Genomic DNA, 16360 nt, shown 5'->3' on the forward strand with positions numbered 1-16360 from the left:
GATTCAATTTATAATAATAATTAGGGTATAATTGTTGCGCTAACGTTTGTACCAGTTGCAATGTTGAAATGTAGGGCAAGTAACCTCCACTGACGATCGCCCTCTTTACCGGACAATCCTGTATAACTCTGTGCTAAAACTTATTTGGACCTATGGATCTGAGCTATGGGGTAATGAAAGCAAACAGCGCAACAAACAGCCAATACAAAGCCGGATAAAAAAAAAAACACTAAGTTGCATATTATATTAAAGTTATTATACCCTGTAGTCATTAAAAAAGGGAATACTGGTTTTGCACAAATATAGGTAATAGGTACGAGAACACATTCCGACGCCATTACGTATATATATTCTAAGTGAACATCTTTAGACGAGTCTGGCCGTGTCTATCTGTTCGTCCACTCATATATGGCAGTAAGAGTTGGAAAATTTTGATACGTAGATCTTCCTTGTGTCCATGCCGTAACATATTTACAAATCATCGATAAAATGGCCTGTTTCCATATAATCCATAAAGATCGATTTGGAAATGCTGTGTTTTTATACCCTGAACCCATTGAAAATGGGTAAAAACGGTACTATGTATTTGTGCAAATGTATGTAACAGTCATCTCCGACCCCATAAAGTATATATATTCTTGATCAGCATCAACAGCCGAGTCGATCTAGCCATGTCCGTCTTTCTGTCCGTATGTATGAACGCAAGGATCTCACAACCTATAAGCGCTAGAGACTTGAAATTTTAGCTGTCCTTCTAGTGCCCGCGCAGATCGAGTTTGTTTCCGATATTCGATAACTTGCCCCGTTTCCAAGTAATCGATAAAAATCGATATTGAAATCCTGTTATTTTTTTTTAAAGCAATTTCGGCAAATAATATGAGCTAGAGTCACCAAACTTGACATGTAGCTTCTAGAATAGTATATATATATATATCAAGTATCTTTCATTTTTTACATATCGTCTGTTGGAAGAAGAGGGTTCAGGGTATCCTCTAGTCGGGAGCTCCCGACTAGAACTGCTTACTTGTTTGGTATGAAGGGTATTTCTTAGTACACACAGATTTAGAATTTTTCAATGTTTACCATCGGTTCCACCAAAAAAGAAAAGCCATTTGTGGAGATATAACCTGTCTATGGTATCAACATACATTTAGATGCCATAAGCTGTCTATGGTATTTACATACATTTGGATGCCATATAGCATATTTACTTTTTATTTGTAAAGCTATGAATTGAAATAAATAAATTTTTGGAGATTCAAAGGATCATTTTATAAAATATATAAGCACACATAAATATTTATCAAACCCTATGTTATGTTTGTACATACATTCAGAAGGCTTTAAATGCAAAACATTATCAATCAATTACATGTTCAGCTATTTCAATGAACAGCATTTGTAGGTCAGCATGATGATTTATATGAATTGAAAAACATCCGGTAAAAGCTAGTTTAATCAAGGCTTCTTTCAACTTATCGGCACTGAAACATAAAAGGTATTCCAATGAGTATATTTATATATAGAAACAATTATTGTTTTTAGCTACCTTTTGTATTATTGATTTAAGCCACTTTTCAATTTATCGATAGTATTTTTAAATCCATCTTGTAAATCATTTTTAATTTTGGTGACATCGTCCTCTTGCTCGTGGTAGTAAAAAAAGTAGACTAGTAAGCCGACAATAACAAACACAACAAAGAACGCACTGATTATCGATACGAGCATGCTAAGTGCGCAACTGAAGCAGCTGAAAATAAACAGTTAGGGAGTTAGACTATCTGATATGTATGTATATATATTTGGCCACAATATAGTTATAAATAAATAAATTTGTATACATATGTATGTATGAAACTTTTTTGTTTACAATCCGATCGGCTCCAGACCTCTTTTCCAAAGAACCTTGTAGGGAACCCAAAAAAGATGTTAGAGAGTGTTCTCACTTTTTGCAACATGCAAGCCTTATCAATGTTTTAGGTTTCGTCCAATTGATTTCAAACTGATTTCCAAAGATCTAAATTGTTTTTTTGGGTTTAAAGCATCTCACCTCTAAATCAAAAATCATTTTTAAATATCAATGGAAATTAAAAGTGCGACGTGGAGCTTAAACTTAAAAATGTAAGTCCCAATTTTAGATGAGTGAAAAATTGATGTCTAAAATTTAACCCAGGAAATACGAGCTAGTCCTATCTATTATAATAGTTCAATGTTAAGATATTCTAAAAACAACTACACACTGAGGCGAGGCAAGACTGCGGCAGTCTGGAAAGATGGCAGCCCCCTTCATCCTGGCAGGAACGCCAAATACCTTGGAGAATTCGCCAACCGGTAAAACGAACGCTTGCAGCGACACTGCAAGCGGGTAGCAAGAGATTTCGCAGGGAGGTGTGTAGTTAGGAGGCTCAAGAGAAGATCGTTCAAGTACCTCCTCTAACCACGACATAGGAGACGCCCCAGAGTCTCCCGACTACTTAAGTGACGATGCAGCCTTATTCAAAAAAAGCCGCCTTTAACTTTTGTCCACGATAAAGCCTGAGGACCCACCAGGCTTGGGAAACATCACCTAAGCCAACTGTGTTGTAATAAAAATGTATGCTATTTTATCCAATACAATAAACATTTATAAAAAAAGACTTTTTAAACTAAACTTCGATTTTTGACCTGCGGATCAATTTTTTCTCTAGGAGCATGACATATAAGTCGGGAAGTATTAAGTTATATGATAAAGAGGTTGAATCCGGCCAACAGAAAAAAAAACAAGGACTAATAAGAGACCCTGATTAATAATATATATATTTTAAGATGCTCCTTGGCATATGATATGATATACATAAATACCTTAACATTATTTTTATCAGAAGTGAAATAAGTACAATATGTGTTGTGAGCTATATAAATAGGTTACACAATCACAAAAATAACTTGAAAAGAGAGCACGGGCTGGATCTTCGACATATCGTCATAAATTCAGTTAAATAAACAAACTATAATGTAATATATATTGTTTGAAGTCATTGGAGCTCAAACAATCCTGTTAAGTTTTATTATATAATATTATTATATACTCTGCAAGGGTAAGTAATGAAAATGTATGAAAAGGCGTTTTCGATTAAGTCCCTAAGTTCATTTCCAACCCTTGTCGTCACGAGTTATTTAGTTTCGGCATGCTTATGCAAAAAAATGTCAAGTTTCCGCCCAGCTGTCGGCTATTTGAAAGATATCCTTGATGAGCTCTATAGTGGGGGTAGCACAAGTAGTAAAACATCGTTATACTGTCGCGCCTGAGTGGAGCCGGGACTTGCTGGAGCCGGGCAAATACGCATTTCAAATAGAGATACACAAAAATGAACAGGCAAACATGCGTTTATGTATGTATATACATAAGTTAGCTGTAGAAAATAAGGGTGACAATGGTTTGATGATGAGTATAAATATATACAGTTTATATGTATTTACATGCCTACATACATAATGAACATAACATGATATTTGCATGGAACCGCATACAGAATGTAAGCCTTATGCATGCTTTTCAATTTAAAATAATTTGTACGTACGTATGTACATAGCTATACATTTGTATGGTCATTCACTGAACATACAGCAAGTATATAATGTAAAATATTAGCCGTTATTAGAGACAGACTTGATAGTATGTACGCTTATAAATTCAGTCCTCGGGGTGATTTCTAAGCGAATCAGCCTGTTAAGAAACTGAAAAATGAGGATCCGGGTCCGAAATCCATTCTAGTATCATTTATATTTTCATTACAAACATATTTAAAAAGATGGTTTGATATGGTTTAGCAGAATACTATACACTTTTAATAATATTAATAACAAAAACAAGTGTATTTAAGTGAGCATAATAAAAAACACGTTTAGATTTCTCTTGCCTACAGCGCCCGCCCGGAATATATTGTGTACGCTAAAGTGTTATAACAAATACTGGAGCTTCCTTCTATATATATGTATATGTACATATACATATATAAGTTCTTTCCTCGCCCATAAACTATGGGAAAATCATTCTTGAAGGACTTCGTGGTTTATTGACCGATCTTTTTGACATTTTTTGGGATTAAATATGATATCCAACATTTGTTCCCGCAAGGCAAGGCATATCTAAAATGAGTGTATAGCTGCTGCACCTCACAAGTACTGGAGATTGTTCCAACTATTTGGTATCTTTTTACTGCTTTTCTAGCGGTATTTGCTTGTGTGTATGTGTATATATGCATATATATACATACATAGGCACAAAAAATAAACACAAATATAAACATAAAAATTAAAATATTACATACACATGTACATAAATCTACATATGCATTTGCGTATACATTACATATGCACATACTTATACCTATGCATATTTGTATGCATGTTGTACTCTTACACATACATTTATATTTACTTTTAAGTACGCAAAGTATTTGTTTATGAACGTATGTACATATGCATATGTAGATACATATGTATACACAAATACACTGACAAGAGCAAACACTTTTTGTTTATTAATTTAAACTTACCAACATGCGACATTTCCGGCCAGACATTTACACATTTTGAGATGGTTATTTAACGTTTGCTGTAATATAATTAAATTATTAAACTGCTGATATTTTTTGACGGAAACAGTCCTAAACATTCGCTGCGAGTTTGTGCACCAACTTATTTACCTACACACAACTTACCACGCCTGAAGTTGTGGAGAAACTGAAAACGAAAATTGTCTGGCGGCTACTTGTCGGCGAACTGCGTTCTGTGAGAGGCAGAGTATACAAACATACATTCACACACATTCATACAATAGCGAGAGCATAGGCACGGTTTACTGATCAAAAGCATGGTATAATAATATAAGGTAGTATTATGCGATAGCAGTTTCCAGTTGCTCAGAATGAAAGAAAAAGCAAAATTAATTATTTGCATTGTTCTAATATTTGTTTTGCTTGTATGAGTTTAAAAAATGTACTGTACTTTTAATAACGAAACAAATAATACATAAATGGAAAGTGCAGTAATTCAGCCGTTATTTTAATTTTTAAAAAGTTATATAATTTGTAAAGTCAAGTAAAATTGCAATTGTAAGATTGTAATAAAAGGAGTTTATTTTACGTAGCTTAAAGTAAACAATAAAATACATACATACATATGTACATATGTATGTATGTAGATAGCAAACAGAATGCCGGCACTGTAGCTGTTGTTCATTAACTGCTCTGTGGTGAATATGGCCGCACCAATACAATTTTCAACCGATTACGCTCAAAATGTATGTATGTACATACATACATGCATCTTTAAAAATACATGTTTTAAAGAATCACAATCACATTCACAAATTGTTTTTATACCCCATCCCTGTACGTCCTTCCATGTACATAAAGCTCATTTTCTGTGGTATTGTAGTTTAGTTTAGCTAAGCTATTATATAATTATTAGATCGCTTGTAATTTTATTCTTTTTTTAAAGCATCCTCACAATCTTCATTATATGGTTTTGATATCTTTATACCATGTACATATGTATTCTTGATCAATATCAACAGCCGAGTTGATATACATAGCTATACCAGTCTATCTGTTTCTAGGCGAACTAACCTCTCAGTTTGAAAGGTAACGTCTTGAAACTTTGCATAAGTATGTCTTTCCATTGCAGGCATTAGTAATGTCGGAACCGGCCGGATCGGACCACTATATCATATATGTAGCTGCAATAAGAACGATCGATCGTAAAGTAGTTTTTTGTATGGAAACCATTTTTGGTGATTAGATTGTTTGACCATTTCTTAGTTTCCCTATGCTCTTCGTATATATGCAAAATCTTATTAACATGGAACACTATATCATACAGATGCCATTCTTATATGGCAAAATATTTTGTTTTCTAAGAAATTTTCATCAAGCTCAACATTTATGCATGCTTTTATTTAATCAAGATACGTACATACATATATGTTGTTAAATCCAACTAAGATCTGGCTAAAGCTGACTTCTTCACACTTTATGAAGGCAAAATGGCTTAGGTAAGTACATTTTCAAAATTGATTTTAATTTAATATTACAGTAACTATTGTTGTTATTTTTAGGGATGAAAACAAGAGGGCTTATCCATCCGTGGAGATATTTAAAAACTTTAAAAATGTAATTACGGATAAAAAGGTGAACAAGCAAAGCGTTGGCAAGGTTAATGAAAATATCTGCGCAAAGAACTGCAATAATTATACCCATGGACATGTCAAACAGCAAAATAGTCGTATCCCAAGCATTTATGCGTTTGTGTGCCTGTTGGTTGCCTCGTTGACGATTTATCGGGATACGATTATTCCGCTGTTTGACATGTCAGTTTATTGTATAGTTGGTGGTAACACTCTATTCTAACTTGTATTATAATATTATTACAAAATTTGAATACAGGGAAAACAGAGGCAAATGGACCTCAAATGCGCGTAAAGCGAATGCACCGAAGCACATATGATTGCGATACATTCATTTGATTTTTTCTGGAAATCATTTAGTCAAGGATATCAGAGCAAAGCCACTTATCACGTGTTTATTAGAGTTCTTACAAAGAACATTATAAACAGAAAAGCTTTTAACACTGAAATATATAGAAATATATAGAATGCGGTCGATTGTTCCGGCCTCGGGCTCCCTAGTATAGTTTATTACTGCCTGTATTGCTCTAGTTGCTTAAATTCGGTAAAATAACTGTTGATGAGTCTACATATAATCATTTAACGCACATACTTAAGAAATATTGCAAATAAGCTAAGCAACAACAATGAAGTGCACTTCTTCACATATCTGATAAATATGACACCAAATTCTTTGACTGTGTAAATATTTAATAACAGGTTCTAGTCGGGAGCTCCCGACTAGGCGATACCCTCAACCTCTTATTCTAACACCAACGCGCTCGTTCGCTTTAGTGGTAATAAAGATAAATTTAAAAAAAAGTTCCCTTGGCAGGGTTCAAACTCGCAACTAACCGCATTACTTGCTACCGCCTCTACTCAACAGCCACACCTGGCAAAAACAAAAAAAAATAGTTTCCCCAGTAGGTTTCGAACTCGCAACATCCAAAATTACTTGCCGCCGCCCCTACCCAACATCCACACAAATAATTGAATCTTAATGAGGTTTTTTTATTTCATAGCAAATGTAATTACATTTATTAAATATTTTTATTTTAAAAATTCCTTAAACCAAAAAGTTAAGTTAAATTTTTTCGCCAAGTTTCGACAGTTGCAGGTGGAATTTCCTTAATCGCTGAAACACGTATTCATTATTTTTTTGTAGAGCTTTGAATATAAGTTTGATGCAAATCGGACAAGACTTTAAACTTCGCCCAAAAAACCGTTGAATCTCATTTCTACCAAGAAAGGTCTCTTATTCCAACATCAAATGCAACTCGCGCTACGCGCTCGGTTGCAATAGTAGTAATAAAGATACATAAATTAAAAAAAAGTTCCCTTGACAGGGGTCGAACTCGCAACTGACCGCATTACTTGCTGCCGCCTCTACTCAACAGCTACACCAATAACTGAGTCTTGATAAGAAAAAAAAACTAAAGTAGCAACACAAAAATGTATACAATCCCAATTGCAATACTGTTGATAGAATACAAAGAAGACGAGCATGAATGTGTGTGTGTACATGAATACAGAAATTCTTGGAATTTGCGCTTGCTGCCGCTGATACGAGGAAAGCCAAAACACGTTTTCTTTAATAGCTTTGACACTTTGTGTTTCTTAACCGATCTTCATGAAATATTCTACAGTACATCTTATGGTGCTATAGAATATTTGAGTATTCTCAAAAAGTCAATTGCAATTGGCTTATATTGGTGGGCAGCATAAATAGGTTTATTTACTTGATTTATAACTATGAGGTAGTAGCGGGGAGGTGGTGATAGCTTAGAAATGAAAGATACTTGATATACAGGTATATAGACTATTCTAAAAGCTACATGTCAAGTTTGGTGACTGTAGCTTTTATTATTTACCAAAATAGCTCAAACAAGTAAGAGGTTCTAGTCGGGAGCTCCCGACCGTCTGTCCGTATGTATGAACGCAAGGAACTCTGAACCTATAAGAGCTAGTATTCGCGCCACAAGTTAATATATAGTATTTAGTAACGATGTCAGCGATACTTAGTATTTTTGCTTACATTCCTTGAAATGTTAATCAATATTGTCGATTGATGTATTGTACATTGAACTGTAATCAGTTTGTCTGTCGAGTAAAAGAGTTGAAGCGGAACTGATCTGCATTTTTGCTTGGAAGGTAACTTTTCTACTAATTATTAATTTCAACGCATGTGGAGGACTCTAGCTTGAACATTGGCGCCCGAGCAGGGACCTGAGGATAAGGTCTAAGTCCGGAAGAAGCTCAACATTAAAGCTAATTGGAATTAAGCTTAATTTACTAAGAGAATAGGCCAGTGAGGGCCGGAACCTTGAATTGTGAGTCTGGCTTCCTTGGTGCATTTAATATTTCTTGCAGGCATCTTAAGTTCTATTCGATTTGTGTGAATATAAGTATTATGAATTAAAAAAGTGTCAAAAGATTGGTAGATCAGCCTTAAAAAGTGTGTGCAAATTTGTCACATGTAGTATTGGCAATAAAGGGCAATATTCATACAAATGTACAGTAACATATTGAGAGTTACAGTTGTATTGTATGCATACGTGCCCAAAGTATAGGAGCGCAATTCTGTGTGCTCACATGCCAACATACATACATACATCGCGACATAGCAGCAACCTGACTGACTTTGACTTGACATTGATTTTAAATTCCTTTTGCGTGCACTTTCGCTTTAACTGCAGCAAGATCTTCGCTAAAAGAAGCGGTTCTTTACGCAACAAAAATTATATTGCGAAACATAATGGTTCAATGACACCTGCAGATTGGACGGCACGGTTAAGCCTAATTGAAGCAAATTATAGTCAGTTTTGTGTAATCCAAGCCAAAATAGAACAGAAGAGCAATCTCCCGAAATTAAAAGTTCGACGCGCTAGTTTTTCATTTGATTCGCAGCAAACTTGATGATGATACACTCGATAAGTGGGAAAGCGAATGGGATTGCAAAAAAGCAACATTGGCAAGTCGTATTACATTTGTGCTAGCGCCCATGGGTTAAAAGCATGCCCAAAACTTAAAGAATTAAAACCCTTGCAGCGGTTTCAGGAGGTTAAAAGATCACAACAAGGGAACAGTTCTTTACATAGCGCACTATTAACGAAGTCATCTGTAAGTCTCCTAGCGACTAAAAGGAAACGATAGAATTTATCATAATTGTAGATGTGTATCAGACTCAAATTAACTTTCTTACTTCTAGATTAGTTTCGACTGTGAATCTAGAAGTGCGTGAATCAAGTATGCGACTCAGTGGGATCGGCAATGCAACATCTCAGACTATTGGTGAGGTGAATGCCACTTTCAAATCTAGACTGACAAGGTTTGCAGCCACGGAGAATTTTTGTGTGTTAACAGAAATTACGCAATGTTATCCGACAAGTTCGCCTCTTGGTTTGAACTGGCAACCACCGAAGGGTGTAACACTGGCGGATCCGATATTTGACTCTTCTCACAGAATTGATATGCTATTGGGAGTTTCTTTATTCTTCAAGCTGATTATTGCAGGTCAAATCAAACTAGGACAAAAATTGCCCAGAAATCGCTATTAGGCTGGGCGTGTCGCTGCTAGCCAAGGAGAAGGAGCAAAATGTGCTGAACTCTAATGCGCTGCAAGAGCTAGTGCAACGGTTTTGGAAATGCGAGGAAATACAAAAAACAATGCGAAAACAGTTTCGTTTCTAATGTGGGACAATCTGAAGATGGCCATTTAACTGTAGCACTTCCATTCAAAAGTCCCAAGAAAGTACTAGGGGAAACATACCAGATTGCCCTTACTAGATTTTTAAATTTAGAAAAGAAGTTAAATCGCAATCCCTCTCTAAAGAAACAGTATTCCGAATTTATTGAAGAATACAAAAATTTGGGCCATTTAGAAATAGTAGAGGCCGCTAGGGTAAAGGACATGTTGTATTTTATGCCCCATCATCCTGTGCTCAGGCCGGAAAGTCTGACGACCAAATTGCGCCTCGTATTTGACGCTTCGTGCAAGTCCAGTAACGGCGTCTTATGCTTATGTCATATTCCAGGGAATATTGTGCCGGTTTGACAATAACACACCCATTGTAGTGCTGCGTCTAAAAACTGTCACTTATGAAACAAATTCTGGGACAATATCTAGCAGAAAAATATGGGGCACAATATCCACTGGCAGCTAAAGCGATTAGACGTAGTTTCTACATGAATGATATGTTGTGTGGTGCAGACACCATAGCCAGCCTTGTAGAATTGAATCAGCAAGTTAGTGAGCTGTTAGAACTTGGCAGATTTAAGCTACACAAATGGCGTAGTAATTGTCATGAAGCCTTCAGCAATGTGGACGACTTAGAGCCTTTAATGCTTAAAACTGGTATGAAGTGCTGCCGTCAAGTTACGCGGCCCAATGGCAAAGATACCGAGAGGAACTGAAGTTTATAAATCAGTGTTCGCTGCCACGATCGGTGGTTCCCATCACGTTTGAGGTGGACTCATTAGAGCTTTTCGGGTTCTCTTACGCATCCAGTCGAGCTTACGAGGGACACATTTGGATGCATTTGAACATACGAGGGAAGCGCCCAGTCAAGGAGTATATAGATGTGTTCGTATGTTTCCTGACGAAGGAATGCCATATAGAGGTCGTGTCAGACTTGAGTGCCAGCGCCTTCATAACGGCACTTAAACGGTTCTTTGCCAGACGTGGCCTAAGCTCCGACCTGTTCAGCGACAACGCCACTAACTTTGTAGGCGCTTCACGAGAACTGGGCAAAACTTTTGACCAGTCGGGCCAAGGTGTTATTAACGACACGTGCAGTCAACGAGGGGTCAAATTTCATTTTATCCCACCACGCTCACTTCACTTTGCGAAACAGCTGCTGGTCAAGTGCGCAAATAGCACGGCTCTCAACTATGAGGATCTCTCAACAGCAGTTACGCAGGTGGAAGCCATGATGAATAGGAGGCCGCTGTATCCTTTATCATCGGACCCGAATGACTTAGAAGCACTAACTCCTGGCCACTTTTTGGTTGGCCGCCCACTTAACGCGCTAGTGGAACCATTTGACGAAGCATTGGTCAAACTATCGCTGACCAACCATCGGAAAAGGATTCTCGTGGTACACAATATGTTTTGGCGCCGCTGGAAAATTGCGTACCTCACCTTGATGCAGGAACGCTCAAAATGGAGGACAACTGCGAGCAACGTACAGATCGGAAGTCTAGTTCTGATCGCCGAAGACCACGTACCGCCTGGACAATGGTTATTAGGAAGAGTGTCCGAAAAACATCCCGGATGCGATGGCGTAGTGCGTGTTGTAACTCTCAAGACCAAGACAGGGTTTCTCAAGCGAAATGTACATAGAATCTGCCCCTTGCCACTGGAGTCAAAAATAGACGGTGTTTTGGAAGTTCGCGCCACAAGTTAATATATAGTATTTAGTAACGATGTCAGCGATATTTGGTATTTTTGCTTACATTCCTTGAAATGTTACTGGAATTGAATAACTATCGATATTGTCGATCGATGTATTGTACATTGAACTCTAATCAGTTTGCCTGTCGAGTAAAAGAGTTGAAGCGGAGCTGATCGGTATTTTTGCTGGGAAGGGAATTTTCCTACTAATTATTAATTTCAACGCTCGTGGAGGACTCTAGCTCGAACAGCTAGAGACTTAAATTTTAGCTGTATGTCCTCCTAGTGCCTGCGCAGATCGAGTTTGTTTCCGATATTCGATAACTTTCCCCTTTTCCAAGTAATCGATAAAAATCGATACCGAAATCCTGTTTTTTGAGCAATTTTGGCAAATAATAAGAGCTGGAGTCAAAAAACTTGACATGTAGCTTCTAGAATAGTATATATATATATCAAGTATATTTTATAACAATCGCCTCCTCCCCGCTACTACCACCACTATAAATCAAGTAAATAAACCAATTTATGCTGCCCACCAATATAAGCAACAATTTAAATGCAATTGTCATTTTGAAAATACACGAATATTTAAAAGTACAAAAAGATCTACTGCTAAAAATTTCATCAAGATCGGTTACGAAACACACCACGGGTTTGCGGCAGCTAGCGCAAATTGCAAGAATTTCTGTATACACACATTCATGCGCGTCTTCTTCGAATTCTATCAACAGTATTGCAATTGGTATTGTATGTTTTTCTGTGCTTCTATTTTAATTTGTCATTTTCTCATTAAGATTCAATAATTTTTGTGGCTGTTGGGTAGAGGCGGCGGCAGGTAGTGCGGTCTGCTGCAAGTTCGAACCCTGCCAAGGAAACGAATTTTTTTAATGCAAACTTTTCTCTCAGGAATGATAAAAAAAAGAGCTCATCTATAAACTGTTTTCAACACGTCTTGGCCAAGCCCAGCATTTATTAGAAGCACTACGCTCTTTATATTTGACCAAAGACTTGTCAATATCGTACCACTTTATTATATAGCAAAACAAAATTATATTAATCATTCCAATAGTTTGTATACGGTGTAATTTAATCCAAATGATGTACGATACTTTAAATTGTATAGAAACATAATGGAAATAGTGATTGTATTTTAATTAAAAAGCTGTAAAAAGATGTTTATTAGTCAACATGTATGCCGACTCGGCAAGTTCTGACGAATGCAGCAAAGTTAAAACCTTTAGCGGCAATAAGGCTGATTTGGGGAGTAGAATGTAATTGTTCAAGCTAGAGTCCTCCATGAGCGTTGAAATTAAGAATTATTCGGAAAATCTTCCTTCCCAGCAAAAATTCACATCAGCTCCGCTTCAACTCTTACGACAGCAAAACTGGTTACATAATCGAAAATCCTTCCCCCTTCTTGAATGAAGGGATGCAAGCATTGATTTTTTGTAGACTTAATAGATATTTTATCTTTTAAGCTAATGAATTCCTTACGCAGTTTTAAGTTAAGCAAATTGTAACTTATATATCGAGGGCCTTCCAGCTCTACGCCACCTATAAACGTAGCTAAACACGCGCTGAAGTTTCAAAAAGTCGATTCTAAATTTACATTTACAAGGCAACTGACTGCAAGTTAAAACGTACCCTTTCTTTGTTCAGGTATTGCTTCGTCGTTGCAGGGATATTGCGCGTTAGAACAGTTATCTACTGGATGCCTCAAAAAATCAGGGCCCTCCCACTATAAGGTTGCATTGTTCAAGTCCGGTGGATACAATTCCCTGGGTACCATATCTGCAACCTTGTTGGCTACAATAGTCGTCCATCGGCTTGCATGCGATGACAAGCAGCTGAGTACAATTGTTGAGTCTGTAAAACCTTTAGATGAATACAAGTGAGAATCTTTGGCATAAGTTTCGTTATTAAAAGTGCATCTCGCAGCTTTAGGCGAGGCAAGGAAACCACTCTGACTGGAGGGACCTAGGACTTGGCAGTCTTCAGGCGCACTGAAACCGCTTCGTCTTTATTACGCTCGCGAGCATAAATTTGCTTCAATCAAGCTGCATAGTAGTATTTTTTTGTATGGCGTTACGAATCTTAGTGTTTATATTGTCTTTGCTCACGGTATGTTTGCCATTAGGCCGCGTAACTTGACTACATCCCATTCGTGCTTCAACGCAACGCTTTTGAATTCATTTTTTTTTTTACCCTGAACCCATTGAAAATGGGTAAAAAGGGCATAATGTATTTGTGCAAATGTATGTAACAGGCAAAAGGTAGCATCTCCGACCCCATAAATTATATATATTCTTGATCAGCATCAACAGCCGAGTAGATCTAGCTAAGCCGTCTGTCTGTCCGTCCGTCCGTCCGTTTGTATGTATGAATGTAAGGATCTCAGAACCTATAAGAGCTAGAGACTTGAAATTTGTTGGTCCTCCTAGTGCCCGCGCAGATCGAGTTTGTTTCCGATATTCGATAACTTGCCCCGTTTCCAAGTAATCGATAAAAATCGATATCGAAATCCTGTTTTTTGAGAAATTGTGGTAAATAATAAGAGCTAGAGTCACAAAAATGCACATGTTGCTCCTAGAATAGTATATGTATATCAAGTATCTTTCATTTTATAGCTATCGCCACCTCCCCGCTATTACCGCAAAGCTATAAATCATGTTAGTAAAGCAACAGCAGCAAGCGCAAATTCCAAGAATTTCTGTATACATGTACACACACACATTCATGTGCGTTTTCTTTGAATTCTATCAACAACATTGCAATTGCGATTTTATCGTTTTCTGTGCTGCTATTTTTATTCGTTTTTTTATCATTAAAGCTAAATGAATGGTGTGGCTGTTGGGTGGAGGCGGCGGAAAGTAGCGCGGTCACTTACGAGCTCGAACCCTGCCGTGGAAAATGTTGTTTTTGGCTGGTGTGGCTTTAAAGTGGAGTCGGCTGGAAGTAATGCGGTCGGTTACGAGTTCGAACCCTACTAAGGGAACTTTTTTTTTTAATTTATCTTTATTACTACTAAAGCAAACTAACGCGTAGCGCAAGCTGCATTTGTTGTTGGAATAAGAGGGTTCAGGGTATCCCGTAGTCGGGAGCCCCCGACTAGATCCTCTTACTTGTTCCCCCTGCAGGTATGAAAAAATGTTTTAGTTTTCCATTTGATTGGCCTATAACTCTATATTAAAAATTGTTCAAATTTATTTCACACTTTTAGAAATTTCAGTCCCGGAGGGGAATGGTTTTTTGGGCGTATTTTAGGTTTTGTCCGATTGGCTACAAACATGTTTTCAAACCACTATGTAAAGAACTAAATCAATACATGTTTCCCCCGAAATTGTGTTAATAATATAGAGGTATAATAGTTTTTTCTTTCCATCTGTTCGGCATGAATCCCTTTTTTAAAGATTTTTGTAAAAATCATTTCATACGTATTTTATACCTTTCTTGGATGAATAATGGAGGTTATAGGATGTAATAACATTTTTTCGGCTTGAAGTTTCATGATACAGGACCAAAATAGTCCGAAACATTTGGCTTTAACTTTTGGTTCTTAATTCGATCGGATTTAAAGTCATTTTAAAATATCTGTGAAACGTGGAGTGCAATACGGTACGGTAGTATATATATATACCGAGATATACTTATTTTTTATTTAGTTTAAATATATTACAAAATATGTAAAGGTTACTTTAAATCAAAAGGGCAAAGTTGTTCCTTGGCTAACCTTTTGACTAGTGTATTTGTACATTCTTTTCATGTACATATATATTTTGTATTATCTTTATTATTATAATATGTAGAAGACTATTATATTTTGTCATGAAATGTGTGACGCATGTAAAGAGATAACTCCTAGCGCATAAAGAGTATATATTCTTGAACAGTACTAACATCCGAGTCGATCCAAGTCCGGCTGTCCGTCTACTTGTTTCTATGCAAACTTTTCACTATTTTATATAGCGCCATAGGAATGATTGTTCGAAAAGAGGTCATCTATAAATTGTTTCCAACATGTCTTGGCCAAGCCCGGCATTTATTAGAAGCACTACGCTTTTTACATTTGACTGTAAGTCTTATCAACATCACCACTTTATTATACAGCAAAAATTATTTAAATCATTCCAATATATTAAACGTTTTTTATAATGTGTAATTTAATCCAAACGATGTACGATACTTTAAAGTGTATAGAAACATAATGGAAATAGTGATTGTATTTTAATTAAAAATACAATATTGGATCAATCGCTCCTATGCCAATGTATTTTACATTTTAAGGATATAAATATGTATATTCCTAAATACATTTTACATCTCGTGCCGTTATAATATTCGGTAAATTTGATGTTTTCTTTACGGCATCAGAAAGACTAAATTGTACCGATTTAAGTGCATGGCAGTGTTAATGAGCGTACCACAATATCACAGGCAAAAACCGATCGGCTTCAACCTTATTTTTTTGGTAGATCGGGTCAGTCAAATGAAGAACCAATTTTTTTCCTAAAGTGAATTTTTTTTTAAACATTTATTTTTTGAGTTTTTAAGCTATTGTCAATGGTGATTTTACATACCTAGCCATAACCGATTTAAATGATCGTAACATCGTAGCATTTATATGAGCTTAAAAGCAGGAAAATGCATAAAAATTATTACTGTACAGATTTAATTCTATCTAACTGAATTGAATATTGTGACGACTAGAACAAGCGCCAATCTCGACGATGACCATGTTATATAAAAAAGGTCTTTGTGAAATAATAAGAAAATCAAAACCTTCACCGTGCAAAAGTACTAAGTGTATCCATTAGCCTTAC

General features: G+C 36.4%; 1 protein-coding gene across 1 annotated transcript; it reads right to left on the reverse strand.

Moving 5' to 3' along the window:
- Positions 1-1111: 1111 nt before the first annotated feature.
- LOC135439625 (protein midgut expression 1) lies at positions 1112-4739 on the reverse strand. The gene is made up of 4 exons (XM_064698364.1): positions 4704-4739; positions 4539-4597; positions 1550-1750; positions 1112-1484 (listed from the first exon to the last, which is right to left on the reverse strand). The coding sequence occupies exons 2-3, from the start codon at positions 4571-4573 to the stop codon at positions 1558-1560; spliced, it is 228 nt and encodes a 75-aa protein (XP_064554434.1). The 5' UTR covers positions 4574-4597; positions 4704-4739; the 3' UTR covers positions 1112-1484; positions 1550-1557.
- Between the last annotated feature and the right edge of the window lie 11621 nt (positions 4740-16360).

Source organism: Drosophila montana, unplaced genomic scaffold (assembly GCF_035044405.1).
Source record: "Drosophila montana isolate Dmon_TW-CO22-7 unplaced genomic scaffold, ASM3504440v1 contig_599_1, whole genome shotgun sequence".
In the NCBI taxonomy this organism is placed as follows: Eukaryota; Metazoa; Arthropoda; class Insecta; order Diptera; family Drosophilidae; genus Drosophila; species Drosophila montana.

Excerpts from the sequence above, each read along its gene's own strand:
- LOC135439625 (XM_064698364.1), bottom strand. The coding sequence starts at position 4,573 with ATGTGTAAATGTCTGGCCGGAAATGTCGCATGTTG. Across the intron at positions 1,751-4,538 it reads GCCGGAAATGTCGCATGTTG|CTGCTTCAGTTGCGCACTTA; the intron begins GTAAGTTTAAAT and ends GTTTATTTTCAG.